This window comes from Chelonia mydas, chromosome 1 (genome assembly GCF_015237465.2).
Source record: "Chelonia mydas isolate rCheMyd1 chromosome 1, rCheMyd1.pri.v2, whole genome shotgun sequence".
Taxonomy (NCBI): Eukaryota; Metazoa; Chordata; order Testudines; family Cheloniidae; genus Chelonia; species Chelonia mydas.
Genome location: NC_057849.1, coordinates 55893381 through 55911762, shown reverse-complemented (window position 1 = coordinate 55911762; position 18382 = coordinate 55893381). Strand labels below are relative to the sequence as shown.

The 18382-nt window shown below is 38.5% G+C and overlaps 1 protein-coding gene across 1 annotated transcript in view; it reads left to right on the top strand.

Annotated features, from left to right (window-relative positions):
- The window catches only part of RNASEH2B (ribonuclease H2 subunit B), a 45345-nt gene extending 27977 nt beyond the window's left edge, over positions 1–17368 (top strand). Inside the window, exons 6-11 of the mRNA XM_037893265.2 lie at positions 3113–3177; positions 4873–4978; positions 8281–8362; positions 11272–11314; positions 13695–13775; positions 16902–17368. Of these exons, the coding sequence (XP_037749193.1) occupies positions 3113–3177; positions 4873–4978; positions 8281–8362; positions 11272–11314; positions 13695–13775; positions 16902–17009 (485 nt within the window). The 3' untranslated portion in view covers positions 17010–17368. The remainder of the gene's footprint in view (positions 1–3112; positions 3178–4872; positions 4979–8280; positions 8363–11271; positions 11315–13694; positions 13776–16901) is intronic.
- Positions 17369–18382: the final 1014 nt, after the last annotated feature.

Here is an 18382-nt window from a genome sequence, read left to right as displayed (position 1 = left end):
TCTTAGTCCTAACCATTTCTGGGTCTCCAAGTGCTGCTTGTCCCATTTGTGTCTGTTCTATGGATTGTATCTTGGAGCAAGGACTTTAGCTATTTTTTCTCTTTTACAGCACCACACACATTAATATGTAACAAATACACTTGGGGCTATTAATCACGTCTCACGTTTCCTTTCTACCAACCCACTACTTGCTTGTCATTCAAATCACTCTTAAAGACTTACTTTGTCTAGTGTTCACAAGGACTACTGGTATTATGACTAATGCATTTCTAAAAGAACCTAGTACTTCTCTACTGCGGCCTCTCATTGCTCTGCCTTATTTGAGAGTAAGCTTCTTGGGGCAAGAAGTATTTGTGTTGTAGATGGCACTGAACATGGTAGTGGTGCTTAACAAATAATAATAATAAAAAAGCATAACTGGCACTGGGAATCTGGGTAGTAAATTCTGAACCTAGAGCACTGATAGTTTACACTTGCTGGGCTAACATTAAGAAGTCCCCCTGCTTGGCACCCAGCAGCCAGGGCACTGAAGCAGTCAGAGTTCTGTTCCTGTGTAAAAATCACACTGAACTTGCATTCACCTGCTTCGTTGGTAAAGGAAATTACTTCTTTCTGTTCACTAGATCTGGGTGAAGAGGATGGTTTCAAAATAAGTTCATGTATGAGGGAGACACTATGATAGAAAAGGATTAATAAAGGGTTATGAACTTCAGTTTGTGAGTGTTACTCTTTGTTTCATTTTGCAAGGCAAAAGTTGCACTGTGATCTTGTCTGATGTGATTAATATGAAGAGCCAAGAAAACTTACCTGATTAGAATAACTAAGTAATATTGCCAAGCTTATATTCCCAGAAGGTAGGAAAAAAAGGGGCCGTATGAGTTTCTGAGTTATGGAAAGTACTGAGAAAATAGATGTTAAAATGTGCTTTAGGCAGTTTGCTCAACAATACATCAGGGAAACTTCCAAGTCTACATAGCGATTACCCAATTGCTGAACATATTATTTAATTGTAGAACCACTTATATTCCATTTGTATTTCTCAAACCCAATCTTTCCAGATGTCTCAGACCAGTTTTATAGGCATCAGACACATTAGGGAAAAAAAGCCTTTCCAATATATTCTCATATTATCAAACATAGTTGCTAACTCTCACCAATATCAAATGTGGATTACATGTAAAATCCGTGTTCCAGTATTGAATCCTTTTGTCAGCAGTTTGTGACTTTCACAACTCATTTCAATTCTTCAGAGGTCTCAGATATTGTCAGTTCCTAGTATGTGATAGTACAAACTGTCAAGTGCATAAAATACTTTCAAACAAAGTGATCTCTGAAGGGTTCAGTGTAATTATTTTTCATGTTTTAATGAAAATGGCTTCACATTCTACATTTCCTTCCCTAACTGAGTCACTCTGATTCATGCTGTTTGGAGATTCTGCCTGGAAATCTGGACTTAAACTATTTTTCAACATGGATTTGGGGAGGATGGCAAGAGGGTGTCCTCTCCTCGAACTTTCTCAGATAAGGGAAATCCAAAAATTGTACATTATATTCTTGGACCCAAATCATGTTAGTTTCTTTGAGCAACAAACAGGTTCGTGTATCCCTTTTGTGCTTCTATCAAACTTTTTTTCTTTTAAGAACCATTTTAAAGCTTTTTTTTGAGTCCCAAAAGGCTGTAGCCAACAATATTGCAACTAACTACTTAATCTGCAACAGGTCAGTTATAAAATGAAGCATAGTATTTGGAGTTTTCTTTTCTTTTTTGCTATGTAAAAATATTTACTTTTTTACTCTTCTACCATGGTTGAGATGAAATTAAACTATATCTTGTATGTAACATTCCCCAACCCCTCACCGTCCCCTGCTATGCACACACAAAAAGTACATAACAATTAGATATTTGTATGCAGTTTGAAAGAGCCAAAATAAACCTCAAAGAAGGAAATGCCGAAGGAACCATAAATAAAGCGTTGTTGGTTGTTTGCAGGGAGAGAAAGAAACTCCATGAGTCTAGTGCTGGAGTATGGTATCAGACCTTTTAAATTACATAAAACAGATGTAAGTATTAATGGTAATGTTATATAGGTTATTAAACCCTATTGAAATACCTGTTAAAGAGCAAGATTGAAATGTGGTGTGTCTAAAGTCTGCTATATAATCTTTCACATTCACATCTTTCACATCTTACACATTTCATTCAATTTCCGGACTATTAATTTAGTGTGCAGTTCTATGCTGAAATTTTCCTGAAATCTTTGTAATTTCCTCTTCCATTTGCCCCAGCACACGCAGATAACTAATCATTCATCAGCAATGAATGTTTATGCTCTCATAGTTGCAGATATGGAAAATATTTTAATACATATATCATAATTAATTTGTATTGTGCTTAACAAATAATAGATAAGACATATTACCATCCCCAAATAATTTGCATGTTTTCACTTTTTTTTTTAAGAACTACAACTTGTTTGCTTTGACATTTATGTTAAATTATTTAGAAGCAGGAGGAGGAGATGAAAAAGAAAATGTTGCTATCCACCATCCTATGAGTCTTTGGGGGAGAATGCTTGGAAGAGCAGTGAAATATTTTTTATAAACTATTCTTTTTTTCTGCCTTTGGTGCCAGATGCATCTGTTTACAAAGTCCAGGTTTAAGACATGAGGCTTAACAACAAATTGACTAGGAACTGAACCTGAGACGAAAAAAACAGCTGTGACCATATCACTTATAAATGTAACCGTCTGTTGGCATGTGTCAAAAGGGATTCAGCAAAGCACTTAAGCATGTGCTCAACTTTGATCATGTAAATAGTCTCATTGACACCACTTTTGAAACCATTGGACTGAGACTATTCATATACTTAAATAACACATGTGCTTTCCTGAATCAGGGTTAATTAGAGACAATTGTCAAGTTGCATGGTCTCGTGAACATCAGCTTGCTGTGTTGTTTTTCCACATTTCCAATATTTTTCAGTATTATTACCCTGATGACATGTGCAAACTATGAAATAACTTCCATGCCTTATGTGCATCTTTTGAGTTTTTAATGTATTGAAAATGAAAACCAATTATGACTTTATTCCCTTGTTTTGTTTCATCCTAGAAATTGGCAATAAGAAATTTTATAAATACAGCCAAGAGAAGACATTGAAGTGGTTAAAGAAAAAGGTATTATGTTTCTCTTTTGCTTTCAAAGAGCTTTTATGTTCAAAATTTAAAATAGTAAGAAGTTTTCTTCACATTATATTTGAATCACAAAACGTGAGTATATTCAAAGTCCATATCCCATTGAACAAAAGTAAACACATCAGTAAAGCTGTCATACTTTAGAATGTGACAAATATAAAGTGTTAAGGAAATAGCAGATTTTTAGCAGATTCCCTCTTAGACAGAACCAGACTGTGGTTAGTCCCTGCACAGGCGCAGAAAGGTCCAGAGTAGGCTACAGTTGCTATTTCTATGCTGTCCCTGAGCTCAGGGACTGCTCTTTGTCTTAAAGCATGGGAAGGAAGCAAGGCTATGACCATTTCTCGCTCCCTAGCCCATAGCAGCCGGCCAAACATGGAGGGAAGCATACCTTGAACACTGCTGTGATTTGATGCAACTGTGTTCCTCATGAGCTCTCTACATTGTCTCCCCTAATACTGGTAGGGTCGTGCAACTATGTATCACCTGTGAAACAAGCCTGCCCACACTCTCTATGCCTAAAAGAAATTGTACTGTGTCAGGTAAGCTGTTGTCCAAGCTGCTGTACTTGTCCAAGCTGTTGTACACAAAGAAGCAGATCCTTTCAATCAGAATAGATCTACTGCAACAGCATCCATCTGAGAAAATGATTAAATCTATGTCAATCACAAGATGTAAGGGAGCCCTGAAAAATTGTCATTAACATTTACCACCCCAAGTACAAAAACTGCTTCCCACCTTTTGCCATGATCATGGGCGGGGTGGGGGGGGATAACAATAATGTTCTTGCCTGTTAAAGGAAGTACTGGTCTGGGTTAAGTGGAATTTTTCCAAGGCTGGTATAAGGGAAAAATATCACTGGAAGAGCCCATATAGTTTCACATCTCTGATATTAACTTTTACATCCATGGCTGAATATTTATGTTTTTGCAGGTGCCTGGTATATAATTATAATGTTCTTGATCTATTGATAAGGTTAAGATTTTATCAGGGTATTTTTAGTAAAAGTCATGGACAATAAACAAAAATTCACGGAAGCCTGTGACCTGTCTGTGACTTTTACTAAAAATACCTGAGGGGGTGGGAACTAACAGTCGGAGCCCCGCCGGGGGCTGGCCTCTGCTCCAACCCCGCCTCTGCTCCTCGGTTGGAGCTGACAGCTTCTCCAGCCCCATGGGCTGAAGCAAAAGAAGTCATGGAGGTCCATTAAAGTCACGGATTCCGTGACCTCCAAAACAAAATTGGATCCTTCTCTACTGACAGTCTCTCTCTTATATTGAATCTGACAATGCCCTGGCCTACAGAATCCTGATGATTACATTCCATTCCTGTTCAGGACTCCATTCCCATTCCAATAGAAATGGAAAAACCCTTACTTTTCTGAGCAGGTGCATGAATCATCTGTAAAATCCATAGCTGCTCCAACTGTAAATTCCAGCCCGTCTCAGCGGAGCTGCAAATCTAGCTGCCATGTCTCAAAGGCAGCAGGCCGGAACACTGGATCCTTAATTTTTTGAGATCATATGCTAGTCATTACAGATGTATATTAAGTTTCATCACAGTTCATAACTTGAGCATTTTATGTGCTTTAAACCAAATTACAAGGGCTTTGTCACTGTATTAACACACGTGCAGAACAACATTGATTTAGACATTTCAATCTGTGGCTCCTTACAGGTCAGCCAGACAGTGAAAGTACTTAAAAGCAGCAATGTATGTGTGGGTGGAAGGGTGCAATCAGCTACATTTATCAGCGGCAAACAAATCACAGATGTTAAAGAAGGTAAGAAAACTAAGTGTAGTTCTAACTAAATATATCTTTATGGGATAAGATACCTGCAGCTTAGATGCTCAGCTAGAATCTAACAATAATTTTAAATGGTTTGTAAACATTTAAAAATATTTCTTGCCCAAAATGTTTTTAGTGTAGTTACTGTAGTGGTGCCATGACTGTTTTTAGTTCTGTGGTGCCTGAAACGTGGTAATTGTATAATGCACCAAATGTACAGGGAGAAGGGTTCTGAATAGCTTCTAGTGAGATCTAATTGAGGCGCCAATTCAGCAAACCATCACTATTCATTGATGTGCTCGGAGAACAAATGCTCAGGTTGGGATCGTACTCCTGTGCAATGATTATGCAGAGAGAGAGAGAGAGAGAGAGAATATGCATCTCGTGTAATCTTAGTATAATAGATATGAATTATCTCTATACAGTATGTATAGGCATAATTATGTTATATATACTCACATAATATAAATTATGATTTAATAATATATTGAATACACACAATATAGAGGGGGATTTTCAAAAATGCCTTTGTGCGCACAAGTCCTACTGAAAGTCACTACGACTTGTGTTCCTAAATCATTTAGGTGATTTTGAAAATTCCACCCAAAGTGTTAGAGTTATTACCATAATCATTAAGTTGTAAGGTTTCACCATTATTTTGATAACCTTTTTTCCTGAGGACAAGGTCACGGAGGGGTTGGATTATGAAATATCCTAGATATGCCCTTCAGAATATGCACTATGATGAAGAAAAAGATCAAAATTTTTAAGAGAAGAAATTCAAATTCAGAAAGTAATTAGAGCAAATTAAGCGAAGTTAATTATTCACTTTACTAAGAGGTTCAGAAGCCAGCATGCAATCTAAAAATGAGGAAACAATGAACAGGTAATCGTGGCAGGCTTCTTGAACTCTGAGTACTGAGTATGTGGAAAACCAGTTATCAAGTAATGATATGAAGGAAAAAGCATAAATGAGATTTAAGAGATATCTAGACAGTTTTATAGGGGGTGCATTATAATATATAGTTTCAAAAAGGAGGTGGTGCTGAGAGACTTGTGTGCCTTTAACTTTACAGTAACTTTTTATTACTTCCAAAAAGATTAAATAAATAAAAGGAAATTGCAACTGTCAGATCAGGTCCATCTTTACTATATTTAACCATTGTCTTTGGTAAATTTATTGTTAGTCTCAATCTACAATGTTTTCTCTTGTATCCTCCCACCTTACAGGAAGGTGTGTATATTCTTTATTATAGTTTTGCCATTGAAAAGGGTCTAGATTTTAAAGAACAACATTGAAGGAGGGAGTATTGTGGGTTAAAGTTAGGTCAGTTTTGGAGGAGGTTCTAAAGTGTCTCTAACTACTGTATGTAGCAAAGGGATTGGCAGAAAGTCAAAGGGAACTTACTCAACACTTATTTTTAATCATCATTCAATGATAAGAGAGTGCAATTGATTTTTGCATACAGTTGCTGATTCAAGAGTATGGCAGTAATCTTCACAGTCTACCTGTAAATGCAGCTGTGTAGATTACAGTAATAACCGCCAGGTAGCATCTGTTGGTGTGGTAAGACAGAAGTGTTGTAGGGCATCCAATGGGAGAACGAGTACAAGGGAAACAAGGAAGGATTAGCGTGTAGGATCTGAATGTTTTATTAGAGAGGAAGGTTGGGAGTCATATAACCCAGGGAGAAGAGATGGATCTTGAGATGAGATTTGCTGTTAGGGAGGCTATTTCAGATGGTGAGAGCAGTGTGGGAGAAGCCCACTGAGAAAAGACAAGGAAGGGAGATACAGAATTCTCTGACATTTGAGAAGAGAAGCAAATGGCCTGAATAAATGGAAAAGCTGGCGGCAGGTTAAGAGTTAGGGTATGGGTTAGGGTGGCAGTAGGAACTCCTTGGAAAACTCTGTACTGGATTTTTAAATAAGGAAGCCAGTGAAGATTTCTGGAGGACGGGGGGGTGATGCAGCCTCATATCTGGGTCTGAGAGAAGTGAAGAATTGCTGTAGTAACTGACTTGACCTAACAATTCAGTGCCATAAAAAGAAGAGCAAGATAACAAGAACATCTCTATTTAGGTATAGATGGGATATAAGGGTGAAGTTCAGAATCAGTGTGTTGGATCTGGACCACTCCTTTATGGTTTTGGATGCCAAAGGGGGTTAAGGAAGGAGGAAATACGTGAGAAACAAATCTGCTTTTTGTTGTTGTAAAGCACACAGGAAAGTTGTGCCAGTAGAGCTAAAATGTGCACACTGGGGCCAGTTTATTAATTGTATCTGTTTTGGCGCCAATTTGCTTTGTGCTATTACAAAACTTCACGTAATCGTGTGTGGCAAACCATCTCTGACCCAGGAGAAATATATCTTTGCTACTCTGGGGGCTGGTTTACCATATGCTTCCATATAGTTCGGGGGAGGGGGTTGAAGTGCTTGGCTGTTTTAAGGCTAATTAAGAGGCAAGGTATTGGCTTGGGGTCTGCTTGTGCAAACATTTATGCATGTGAGTAAAGTTACTCTCTAATAGCCCCATTGACATCAAGTTATTCACATACAGAAGAGTTTGCAGGAGCTAAGCCTTGTTTTGCCTTTTTGTGGGGAGGGGGACAGAAAAAGAGATGTTTTAGGACTTCATGTTGCCAAAGGTTTGATTTCCAGAAAAACTTTTATAGCAAGAGTTTCCTGTCCTGAAAACAGCTTCTAGTAGTTCATATTTCCACAGATAATTATCCTGTCTTGCCAGTGATGTTTAGATATGCCTTGGCATTGTTCATAAAATACTGACATTAAGTACAAGGCTTTGAAATAGACTCATTGTCTCATCTAATTGTTTTCAGTTGAAGCCAGAAATATATTTTAGTACTGAAACTGTTGCCAAATAATTGTAGGATCCAGATGCTTTAAAATTAATGATTACACATTTTGTTGAGTCAGCTTTTTACTTCTGCAGCATTTTTTAAAAATTAATAGTGCAGAAAAAATAGATTATATTTAGAGTTCTCAGAAAGCAAACAGGTTTTATAAAGTACATGCCACAGAGATTAATAACATCTGTGCTGACAAAGTAAGCATAGTAACTCCTTGCTTTTTAATTAAACCTACAAGTGTCATATAACATAAACTACTCAACAAAGAGAAACGTCATGTGTCTGTTAGTAGTTTCTTAGCATTAGCTCATCATAATGGGTTATAGTGACATACAAGAGCATGGATTGAAAAGCAGTCCTATGACTGTATAACATGGATGCACACTCTCTTTCTCCGAATCATGTTTGTTTGTTTTTAACTTTCAGATGACTATGTACGATATGCCCATGGTTTAATATCAGAATATATTTCTGAAGATCTGAGTGTTGAGCTATCTAAGTACTTACAGTAAGTATTTTAATTATTTGTTAGCTTTATATGACACACATTGCTCTGCAGATGACCTTTTCTACTGAATACTGTAACTTTGACCATCAAGTTACAGGGACTGATAGAGATATTTTTGTCACTTATTAAATATCTGAGGAGGGTAGGAATTGGAGGAGGAAGTCAAATCCTACTGAAGAAAATAGAAAGGAACATAAATTCTGGCAAGTCAAATGTAAAAGTATAATTAGGCAGGCCAAAAAAGAATTTGAAAACCAATTTGCAAAAGACACACAAAGTAACAGCAAAACTTTTTTTTTAAGTATATCAGAAACAGGAAGCCTGCCAAACAATTGGGGGGGCCAATGAGTTATCAAGGTGCTAAAGGAGCACCTAAGGAAGACAAAGCCATTGCAGAGAACCTAAATGGATTCTTTGCATCAGTCTTTATCGTGTAGATGTGAGGGAGATTCCCACACCTGAGCCGTTCTTTTTAGGTGGCAAATCTGAGGAACTTTTCCAAATTGAGGTGTCAGTAGAGGAAGTTCTGGAACAAATTGATAAACTAAACAGTAATAAGTCACAGGACCAAATGGTATTCACCCAAGAGCTCTGAACAAACTCAGTTATGAAACTGTGGAACAACTAACTATGGAATGTAACCTATCACTTAACAGCCTCTGTACCAGATGACTGGAGGACAGCTAATGTAATGTCAGTATTTTTTTTTTTTTTTTTTTTAAAGCTCCAGAGGCAATCATGGCAATTACAGGCCAGTAAGCCTAACTTCAGTGCCAACAATAGCAAAGAACAGAATTATCAGACACGTAGATGAACATGATATATTGGGGAAGAATCAGCACAGCTTTTGTAAAGAGAAATCATGCCTATTAGAATGCTTTGAAAGTATCGACAAATGTAGACAAAGGTGATCCAGTGGATTAGTGTATTTGGACTTTCAGAAAGCCTTTGACAAGGTCCCTCTGCAAAGGTTCTTCAGTCATGGGATAAGAGGAAAGTTCTTCAATGGATTAGTAACTAGTTAAAAGATAGGAAACAAAGGGTACAAATAAATGGTCGGCTTTCACTATGGTGAGAAGTAAATAGCGGGTCCCCCAAGTATCTATACTGGCACCAGTGTAGTTCAACATATTCATAAATGATCAGGAAATGAAGGTAAACAGTGATATGGCAAAATTTGCAGACAATACAAAATTACTTAAGATAGTTAAGTTCAAAGCTGGCTGAGAAGAGTTACAAAAGGATTTCAGAAAACTAGGTGTGTGGGCAACCAAATAGCAGATTAAATTCAGTGTTGATAAGTGCACAGTAATGCATATTGGAAAACATAATCCCAACTATACATACAAAATGATGGGGTTTAAATTAGCTGTCGCTATTCAGAAAGAGATCTTGGCGTCATCATGGATAGTGCTATGAAAACATCTGCTGAAGTGCTGCAGCAGTCAAAAAGCTAACAGTATTAGGAACCATTAGGAAAGGGATAGAAAATACCATGTCACTGTCTAAATCCGTGGTATTCCCATACCTTGAACACTACTTGCAGTTCTGGTCACTTTATCTCAAAAAAGATATTAGAACTGGAAAAAAGTACAGGGAAGGGCAATAAAATTGATTAGGGGTATGGAAGAGCTTCCATATGAGGAGAGATTAAAGAAGACCGGGACTGTTCAGCTTAGAAGAGAGATGACTCAGGGGGATATGACAGAGGTCTATAAAACCATGAATGGTTTGGAGAAAGTGAATAAGTGTTATTTACCCCTTCACATGAACCCAGGGTCATCCAATGAAATTAATAGGCAGCAGGTTTAAAACAAACAAAAGGAAGTTCTTCTTCATGCAACGCATAGTCAACCTTTGGAATTGTTTGCCATGTGATTTTTTTGAATGCCAAAGCTATAACCAGGTTCAAAAAAGAATTAGGTAAGTTCACGGGGGATAGGTCCATCAATAATTACTCGCCAAGATGGTTAAGGATGCCTCCCCATGCTCTGGGTGCCTCTAAACCTCTGACTGCCAGAAGCCAGGACTGGGTGATGAGATGGATCACTCAGTAATTGCCCTGTTTTGTCTGAAGCATCTATCGCTGGCCACTGTCGAAAAACAGGATACTGGGCTAGATGGACCATTGTTCTAACCCAGTATGGCCATTCTTAGGAAGAGTGGAACTCTCTTTATTAAGTCTAGGTTGGCATTGTGAATGTAAACAGCATGTTTTGCAAGTAGAAATATACTAATAATTATGATAATAATACCTAGCCCTTCATAGCACTTTTAATCCATTCATCTCAAAGTGCTTTACAAAGGTCGATGTTGTTATCACCATTTTATAGAGGAGATGCTGAGACAGAGAGAGGTGAAGTTACTTTCCCAAGTCACCCAGTAGGCTAGTTGCAGTGCCAGGAATAGGACCCAGAACTCCTGGGTTCCACTGCAGTGGTCTAGCGATTAAACTACACTGCCTCTCCATTCTCACTCAATCAGCTGCTGTATATATAAAATATCCTTTCACAGCTCATAGCCAAGCTTTTCAGAAGTAACTAGTGATTTGGGTTTTCCTCTGTTTTAGGTATCTGACTTGACACCATTAAAGGGGACTGATTTTCAGAGGGTGTTTGCTCAGCACTTTCTGAAACTCAGGCCTCTTTCAGTTGTCACCTAAGATGATTAAACCTAATGGGCACCCCACTAGCCACTTCTTTCGAAAACTTGGCTCTCATCGTTAGTGTGTCATAAAAGTAATATGAAATGAAGTGGAAAATATTTTGAGGGTGATTGATGGGATTAGCATTGATGCCCTCTTTGTGGGAGAGGAATGTAATTTCAGGTTAACATATTCAAAAGTTATATTCCAATATATTGATTTGTTTCTATATGAAAACTGTAACTTAAAATCTTTTATTCTGAAGGCTTCCAGAACTTACAAGTCCAGAAGCAGACCCCCCGCTAAAGGTAGGAAAATAGGAAAAATTTTAAGGTAGAAAACTAATAAAACTTCTTGATGGATGTCTGTTTTGTTGTGGATTAGTCTCTCTCAATGTTTGAGGCAATTAAAACTAGACTGGACAAAGCATTAAAAAATATGCAGTAAGGAGCAAACCTGCATTGTAGTAGCACTGATCAGAAATATAGGGGGAGGCGGATCCCAAAAATTTTGCCAAATATTTTTCTATTTTTTATTCATCAAAATTTCAGTCATCTTTGTCAATAATTTTTTCCTGTTTTTATAATGAAAAATCAAAAAAATTGAGCATCTCTTGTTGGTAGATTGATGGGACTATATGACCTCATGTCTTTTTCATAAAAGTTACACCTGTCCAACCACATGGAAGTAACTGTGGCCACAATTTATTCCTTTGATTCTGTCTTGAGCCAAGTGATATTCATTAGGTGTTACACTAACTCTGTTGAGCGTTCTTGTGATGTGGATTATACAATGTGTATGAATGTCTATTATGCTGTTTGGATATGCTGAGAATCTGTTTTTAGAAAGGTCTAGTGACTTCTAAAAATAATCAGCAGTGTGATTACAACTCAAGCCATTTTTAGAATTTTGTTCAATAGTTTGACTGTGAAATAATGTCTGCGGTCCCATTGACTTCCACATGGCTGCTCACGGTGTGTTGAGCACATGTGTAAATCTTTGTAGGTTCAGGGCCTAAAATGCTACTTTAATATGTTTTATCTCACTGCTTTACAGGATCAAGGCATAAATTAGGTGAAATTTGATTTGCTTTAAACCTTCTGTTTTAGCTTATTTTAAAATTTCTCTTATGTGAAACCAAGGTGTTTGTTAGGACAAAATGTATGGTTCCTACAAATCAAGACAGATCTGATGTATGTCTCTTACTAATACAAAGTAATTGCTTCTTAAATAATAATCTGAAATAAATTTCTGAAGGGAGAGAGACACAGGAGCCTTAGAGTATAGCTACAAATGTCTACTAGCTGGAGCATATTACCAAGCTTACTCTTCTATTACAAGACTTTTTGAGGAAGTCTGAACTCTTCATGTGACACATGCCAACCATCCCATTAATTGTAACCACCAATCTTGCATTGTAATCACTATATCTTCTCAGAGTATGAAGTCTGGTGCTGTCAGATCATAATACATAGCCACGCAAAATACTTGAGATCACTTAAAGCTGAACTACAAAAGTTTTACTGAAAGTTAAAAACATGAAGATTCCAAAAGAGGGACATCATAATTTATTGTTAGGCTGTCATTTAAAAATGTTCTTATAGTGTAGCATTTAAGAAAACTACCTCCCAAAGGGCCTGCTCCAACTTGGATTGAACTAAAAAAACGGCTGCTGTTGGATCTGGTCCTAAGGGCCTGAAAAATCTAAGATGCAGACCTGGTTTTTGTGCCAGCGAGAGAGATCACAAGTGCCAATAAATAGAGTAAAAAATAAGGATTTAAAATAGAACGGTTACCATTCAGGTTACTTTCACTATCACTCACTCTGGCAAAGAAACTAGAAAGGCTGCAGCTCAGATTTCACAGGATATTAAGGCAATGGTAATTGTCTCTGAAAATTCAAAAAAAAAAAAAAAAAAGCACTCATTACATTTGTGAAATGCCAAATGCACACCGCTTAGGGAAAGAAACATGCATTCTTAAGGCCTGATCGTATCAAGTGCTGAACTCCCTTGAGTTCGATTGACTTCAATAGTAGTTAAGGATAGCTAGCAACTTGAACAGTTAGGCTCTTAGATTGTCACTGAACTGAAATTAGAGAGCATTGAGCAAAAACAAGTCAATGTATGTCAAACAAGTCAACATATGAACATTACCAGATTGTGGAAAGTAGCGATCCCAGGAGAGGTTGTATGCAACAAACAGATTAGACATTGTTCCAAATGTAGGATTGCTTTGTGCTTTCCGGTCCCAAGAGACCACAAGGACCTGAATTTTGTCCCCTGTTCCTTGGCCAGTAGATAATACTTTTCAGCACTAATCTATAAAGATGAGTCAAATAGTCTCTGAATTAAAAACTAAAGGCAAAGGATGGAAATTGAAATGTATATGTAAGTGATTCTATAAATCAGTCTTCTGTGGGCAAAAGAGAAGAAAATGTGTTTCCTACAAAACTAACCAACTTCTCCGAATAGTGAAGAGATACTGTTTATCCTCCTGTTTCTTGAGGAGACTGTTATGAAAAGAGACCTACCAGTACTATATTGCATATTACTTGTTTGGTTGCCTGTGCCATTTCAGTGTCTAGCTTACACCAGAAAGCCCGAGGGCCTTTTCAGCTTTAATGTTCAATGTGTGTACATCACAGTAGTGGTTGACAGAGCAACTTCATCACTCTTAAAATTTCAGAAAAGGAAATTCTCAGATGCACCTGTGGAAGCAGAAGAAGACTACACTAAGTTTAACAGCAGTGATCTCAAGAACAAAAAGGTACGTGTGCTTTATGCGTGTGCATGCCCACATTTTGTTAAAGCGTGTTTTAATGCTGGTCAAATAGTTACACAGGGTGCCCATTTTTTGCAATGTGCCTCTTAGTCAGAAAAGCAATGTAAAATGGATGTTTTCGGAAAGTATATTCAACATGTTCTGAATTAGAATCAATGTACTGTATTGTAGGTGGGTTCACCTTGATAAGAACCAGACTGAAAGTGACTTTCTGGGTCATTGAGTCCAGTTCCCTGCTATCTCAGGCAACCCCATCATATAATCTTGTTCATAAACTTATCAAACTCCATCTTGAGACCAGTTAGGTTCCTTGTTTCCGCTACTCCAGTTGGACAGCTGTTCCCCAACCTCACTCCTCTGATGGTTAGAAACCTTCTTCTAATTTCCAGCCTAAATTTACTCTTGGTCAGTTTATATCCATTTGTTCTCATGTTAGCACTGTCCTTTTACTCTTCCTGGTATTTTACCCCCTGAATATATTGATCCTGCCAAGTCTTCTAAAGCAGTCAATATTCTTTTGAGGTACTTAATTGTTTGTGAATAAGACAGGTCAGAAATTTTTGAAGCAATCAAAAAGGTTTGACATGAAGGTCGTGACCATATATTATCACCATTTATCATGGCACATTTCATAAGAGGTACCATAGAAGTGTTGATTCTAGAGTCCTGGAAAAAATGTAGTGAAAGCAATTGCATTCTCCTTCTTTAAACTCTACCTGCAGTTTCCATTTGACATGATAGTCTTAATTTCCCATCCTAAACTGTTGTGTAGTGTTGCAGTGTAATGTTAAATAACTGCATAGGTGACTCTGTTTTAGTGGTGGGCCTTAGATAGCCACTTACTTAACTAATGTTATATGGCTTAGTGAATGGTTATAAAGCTTTCTGAGCCCCTTGGATGAAAGCTACTACAGCAGTGTAAAGGATTATTATTTATTTATTATGGAAAATGGGAGTGCAATTAGTTTGCTGTTGTATTATTTTTAAAAAAGGGGCAAGGGAGGCAACATTGATTTAAATTCCCAGGTATTTTCAAACAGGTCTTAATTTGCCCACAGATGTTGTATTGTGCAGTTGTTTGTGTGGGTTAATAAAGTAAATCAATACCAGCTGCCTAATTTGCCAGCTTCAATGCAAGTTTTCAGGGAAGACCAGTGGAGTCTACGATTTTGTCACTCCAAGGGGAGAAGCAGAGATATGAAAATAAATAGATCCTCTCTCTGCACCAAGCCTAAGTAGCCAGGCTTGGTGTTGAGTGGTTCTGTAGATGCTGAAGAAGAAGGAATTCTCCAGTCCATAGGGAGGCAATAGAGCCCCACTCCATGCTGTTATTGTAACAGCTACTGCTCTTTGCACCTCTACTCTTCCAGGAGCCGTGGCCAGTGGGTCCTCCTAGTGCAGGGGTGGGCAAACTTTTTGGCCCAAGGGTCACATCGGGGTTACAAAACTATATGGAGGGCTGGGTAGGGAAGGCTGTGCCTCCCCAAACAGCCTGGCCCCACCCCCTATCCACCCACTCCCACTTCCCACCCCCTGACTGCCCCCCTCACAACCTCAACCCATCCAACCCTCCCTGCTCCTTGTCCCCGACCACCTCGCTCCTGGGACCTCCGCAACCCCACCCCCTATCCAACCACCCCTTCTCCCTGTCCCCTGACTGCCCCAACCCCTGTCCACACCACCGCCCCCCAGGACCTCACCCCCGATCCAACCTCCTCTGCTCCCCGTTCCCTGACTGCTCCCCGCCCCCTTACCATGCAGGAGCAAGCCATGCCGCCGCATTGCCCCGCAGGAGGTGTGTGTCAGAGCATGGGCGGTACAGTGAACTCAGACAGCAGGGGAGGGGCCAGGGGCTAGCCTCCCCAGTCGAGAGCTCAGGGGCTGGGCAGGACGGTCCCGCGGGCCGTAGTTTGCCCACCTCTGTCCTAGTGGTTGTTCCATTTCCCCCCCCCCCCCCACCTCTGCCCTTTCCCACAAACCCTCTTCCATTAGGGGCATTCCACAGCCTTAAAGGACGGTACAGGAGTTCCCCTATGTTCTTGTGATAAATGACTCAAAAGCTCCATTTTTTCCCCACTCCCATACCATGTACATGCAGTTTTTGAATCTTGGCACAAAGATACAAAAAGGACTGAAGAAAGCTTTAATATTAAATTTGATTTACTTCTGAAATAACAAAATATGTAGTTAAGAGCATCTGGGAAGGATGAATTGGCTTGTGGGTTCTGTTCAGTGTACTGCACTTTTAACATACTTTGGCAGTGTTTTTGTTTGCACTGTAAGTAATGCAGATAATCTTACTGTTGGTTGCATATCATTATCCTGTCCATAACATCATAGCTGAACCCAAATTGAGTGAAATTGTGAAGTCCTACAGTAGGAGGACTAACAGAAGGAAAGGTCAATGCAAAGATTTCTTAATAGGGAAAATGGCTAGAGATGTGAAGCATGCTATTTTAAAATGTAAGAAGGGAAAGAGGTCAGCTCTATAAAATGTGGCACATAAAATGTGTTTTAGGTGTAACAGTCTCTAGGAAGCTGTCCCAGTGGCCTCAACATGCTTTTCAAACCTTGGTTACCTCTTTCATCGTTAGTGTCCTTTCCTCTCTTTCCCTTTATTTCACTGTTCTAAAAGATTTCGATAGTAAATCAGTGTGAATTATTCATCATCTGTAATGCAAGGCTGTAATTCAGCCGGCTGACAACATAATCATGAGACTGAGTCACAGGGTACAGTATACGTCTGTTGTATTGCGCGCATTATTCCTGTTAATGTACACTCCAGGATTATCCAAAGTAAGCATTTGAGTTAGGATACCTCATTCTGCAGGAGGGAGAGATATTTTGCTTCCTTGTCCTCTTAACAGATTCTCTGTCTTTGAGGTTAAATAATTCATGACAACTATTTTCTATTGAAAAATCTCAAAATTGTAAGGTTTTTTCCTTCAGTTTTATCCCACATCATCTTTCCCTGCTGTATACTGTAGATTAAGAAACCAAGCAAACCTTTAACTGATTTCAGTATGTGTGAGTTTGTAGATTAGCATCCCCTCCTGCAGATTTGCTCAGTAATTTTTCTTTTTTTCTCTCTTTACCTCATTTCGTTAACAGACAACTAGCAAGATGTCTGCTGCTCAGAAAGCTCTGGCCAAAGTTGACAAGACTGGAATGAAAACCATGTCTGCTTTCTTTAGCGCAAAACCTAAAGCAACAAAATAAAGATTTGAAACTAAAAAGCATATTTTTGATACGTAATTATTTTTGTAGTTACTGTTGTTCTAAAGCTAACTCTTTTCCCCTGTTTTTGTTGTTGGTTTATTTAGTCTGTCAGCTAATGAGGATTTTAAAGCAGGATTTTTGGATCTAGTGAGTGTGTTACATTTCTGAGATTTACATGTTGTATAAAATCAGACTGGAGCAGCTTCTTAAGGTTTCCTTATTAGCCCAGGTCAAAACACGTGATGTGAGAGCTGTTTAGGGTAGGTTATCTTTGCACCCAGAATTCCTGCGTTGTTTTTGTTGTAATTGCAATAAATAACAAAACTAATATAGCATAATAAATTGATGTATGAAACAAATGTTTGTTGTGTTTTCTGTATTCATAGAAGTATGCTGAGTTTTAGATAAGCTGTGGCACTTGGGATATGTCTATCCAGAGATAAAAAATCCTAACAGAATCCCAGAGCTTGGACTCCAACCTGAGCCTGAACATCTACACAGCAATTTTTAGCCCGCAAGGTTGAGGCAGCTGACCTGGGCCAGCCGTGGCTGGCCCGTGGGTCTTTTATCGCTGTGTAGACGTACCCTCATAGTGCTTCCTTGCGTATACACCTCTACACCATCTTTAAAAATTATGACATCACTGAAAAGTTGTGTGATACATAATTTTTTTTAGCAGATTTATCTTTCACTGTTTGTTTCCAAGAATCATGGCTTCTTACCAAAATAAGTTGCCAAATGTTTGTTTAAAGACAAAGACTGAGATTTTCAAAGAAGCCTAATGACCAAATCTCAATAAATCCAAATAAGCAAAAGGTGGGTGCCCTAACCACCAGCCAATAGTCACTCTATCTCTCTGGCTCACTGATTATTCATGTAGTTTATAAACAGTGGAATAGCTTCATCAGGAGAAACTGAGGAAGCTGCAGACCAGAATATCCCATAACCTAGTGGCTAGGGTGCTCTCCTGTAATGGAGGAGACTCAAGGTCACCATATCAGGCACAGAAGGAAATTGAACCCAGTCTTCCATGTGAGCCACTTGGCTAAAGCGTCCAAGTCAGGCAGAAACACCTTCTCCTCCCCAGCCATTTTGTGGATCCAGCTCTTTGCTGCAATGCCTAAAATCAAAACAGAATTTTTCAAGTGGAAATGAAACATTTTGTTTTGACATTACCAAAATGTTTTTGATTTTTTCAGTTCAGTCAAAAGTGTTCAGCAAACTTGACACACACACACACATTTTGATGGACCCATAACTGCATTTTTCAGTAAATAAACTTCCCCCAGTCCTAATCTAGGAGCACAAATCCCACTGATTTTTAATTGAAATTGTGCTCCTAAATCATTTAGATGCTTTTTAAAAATTCCACT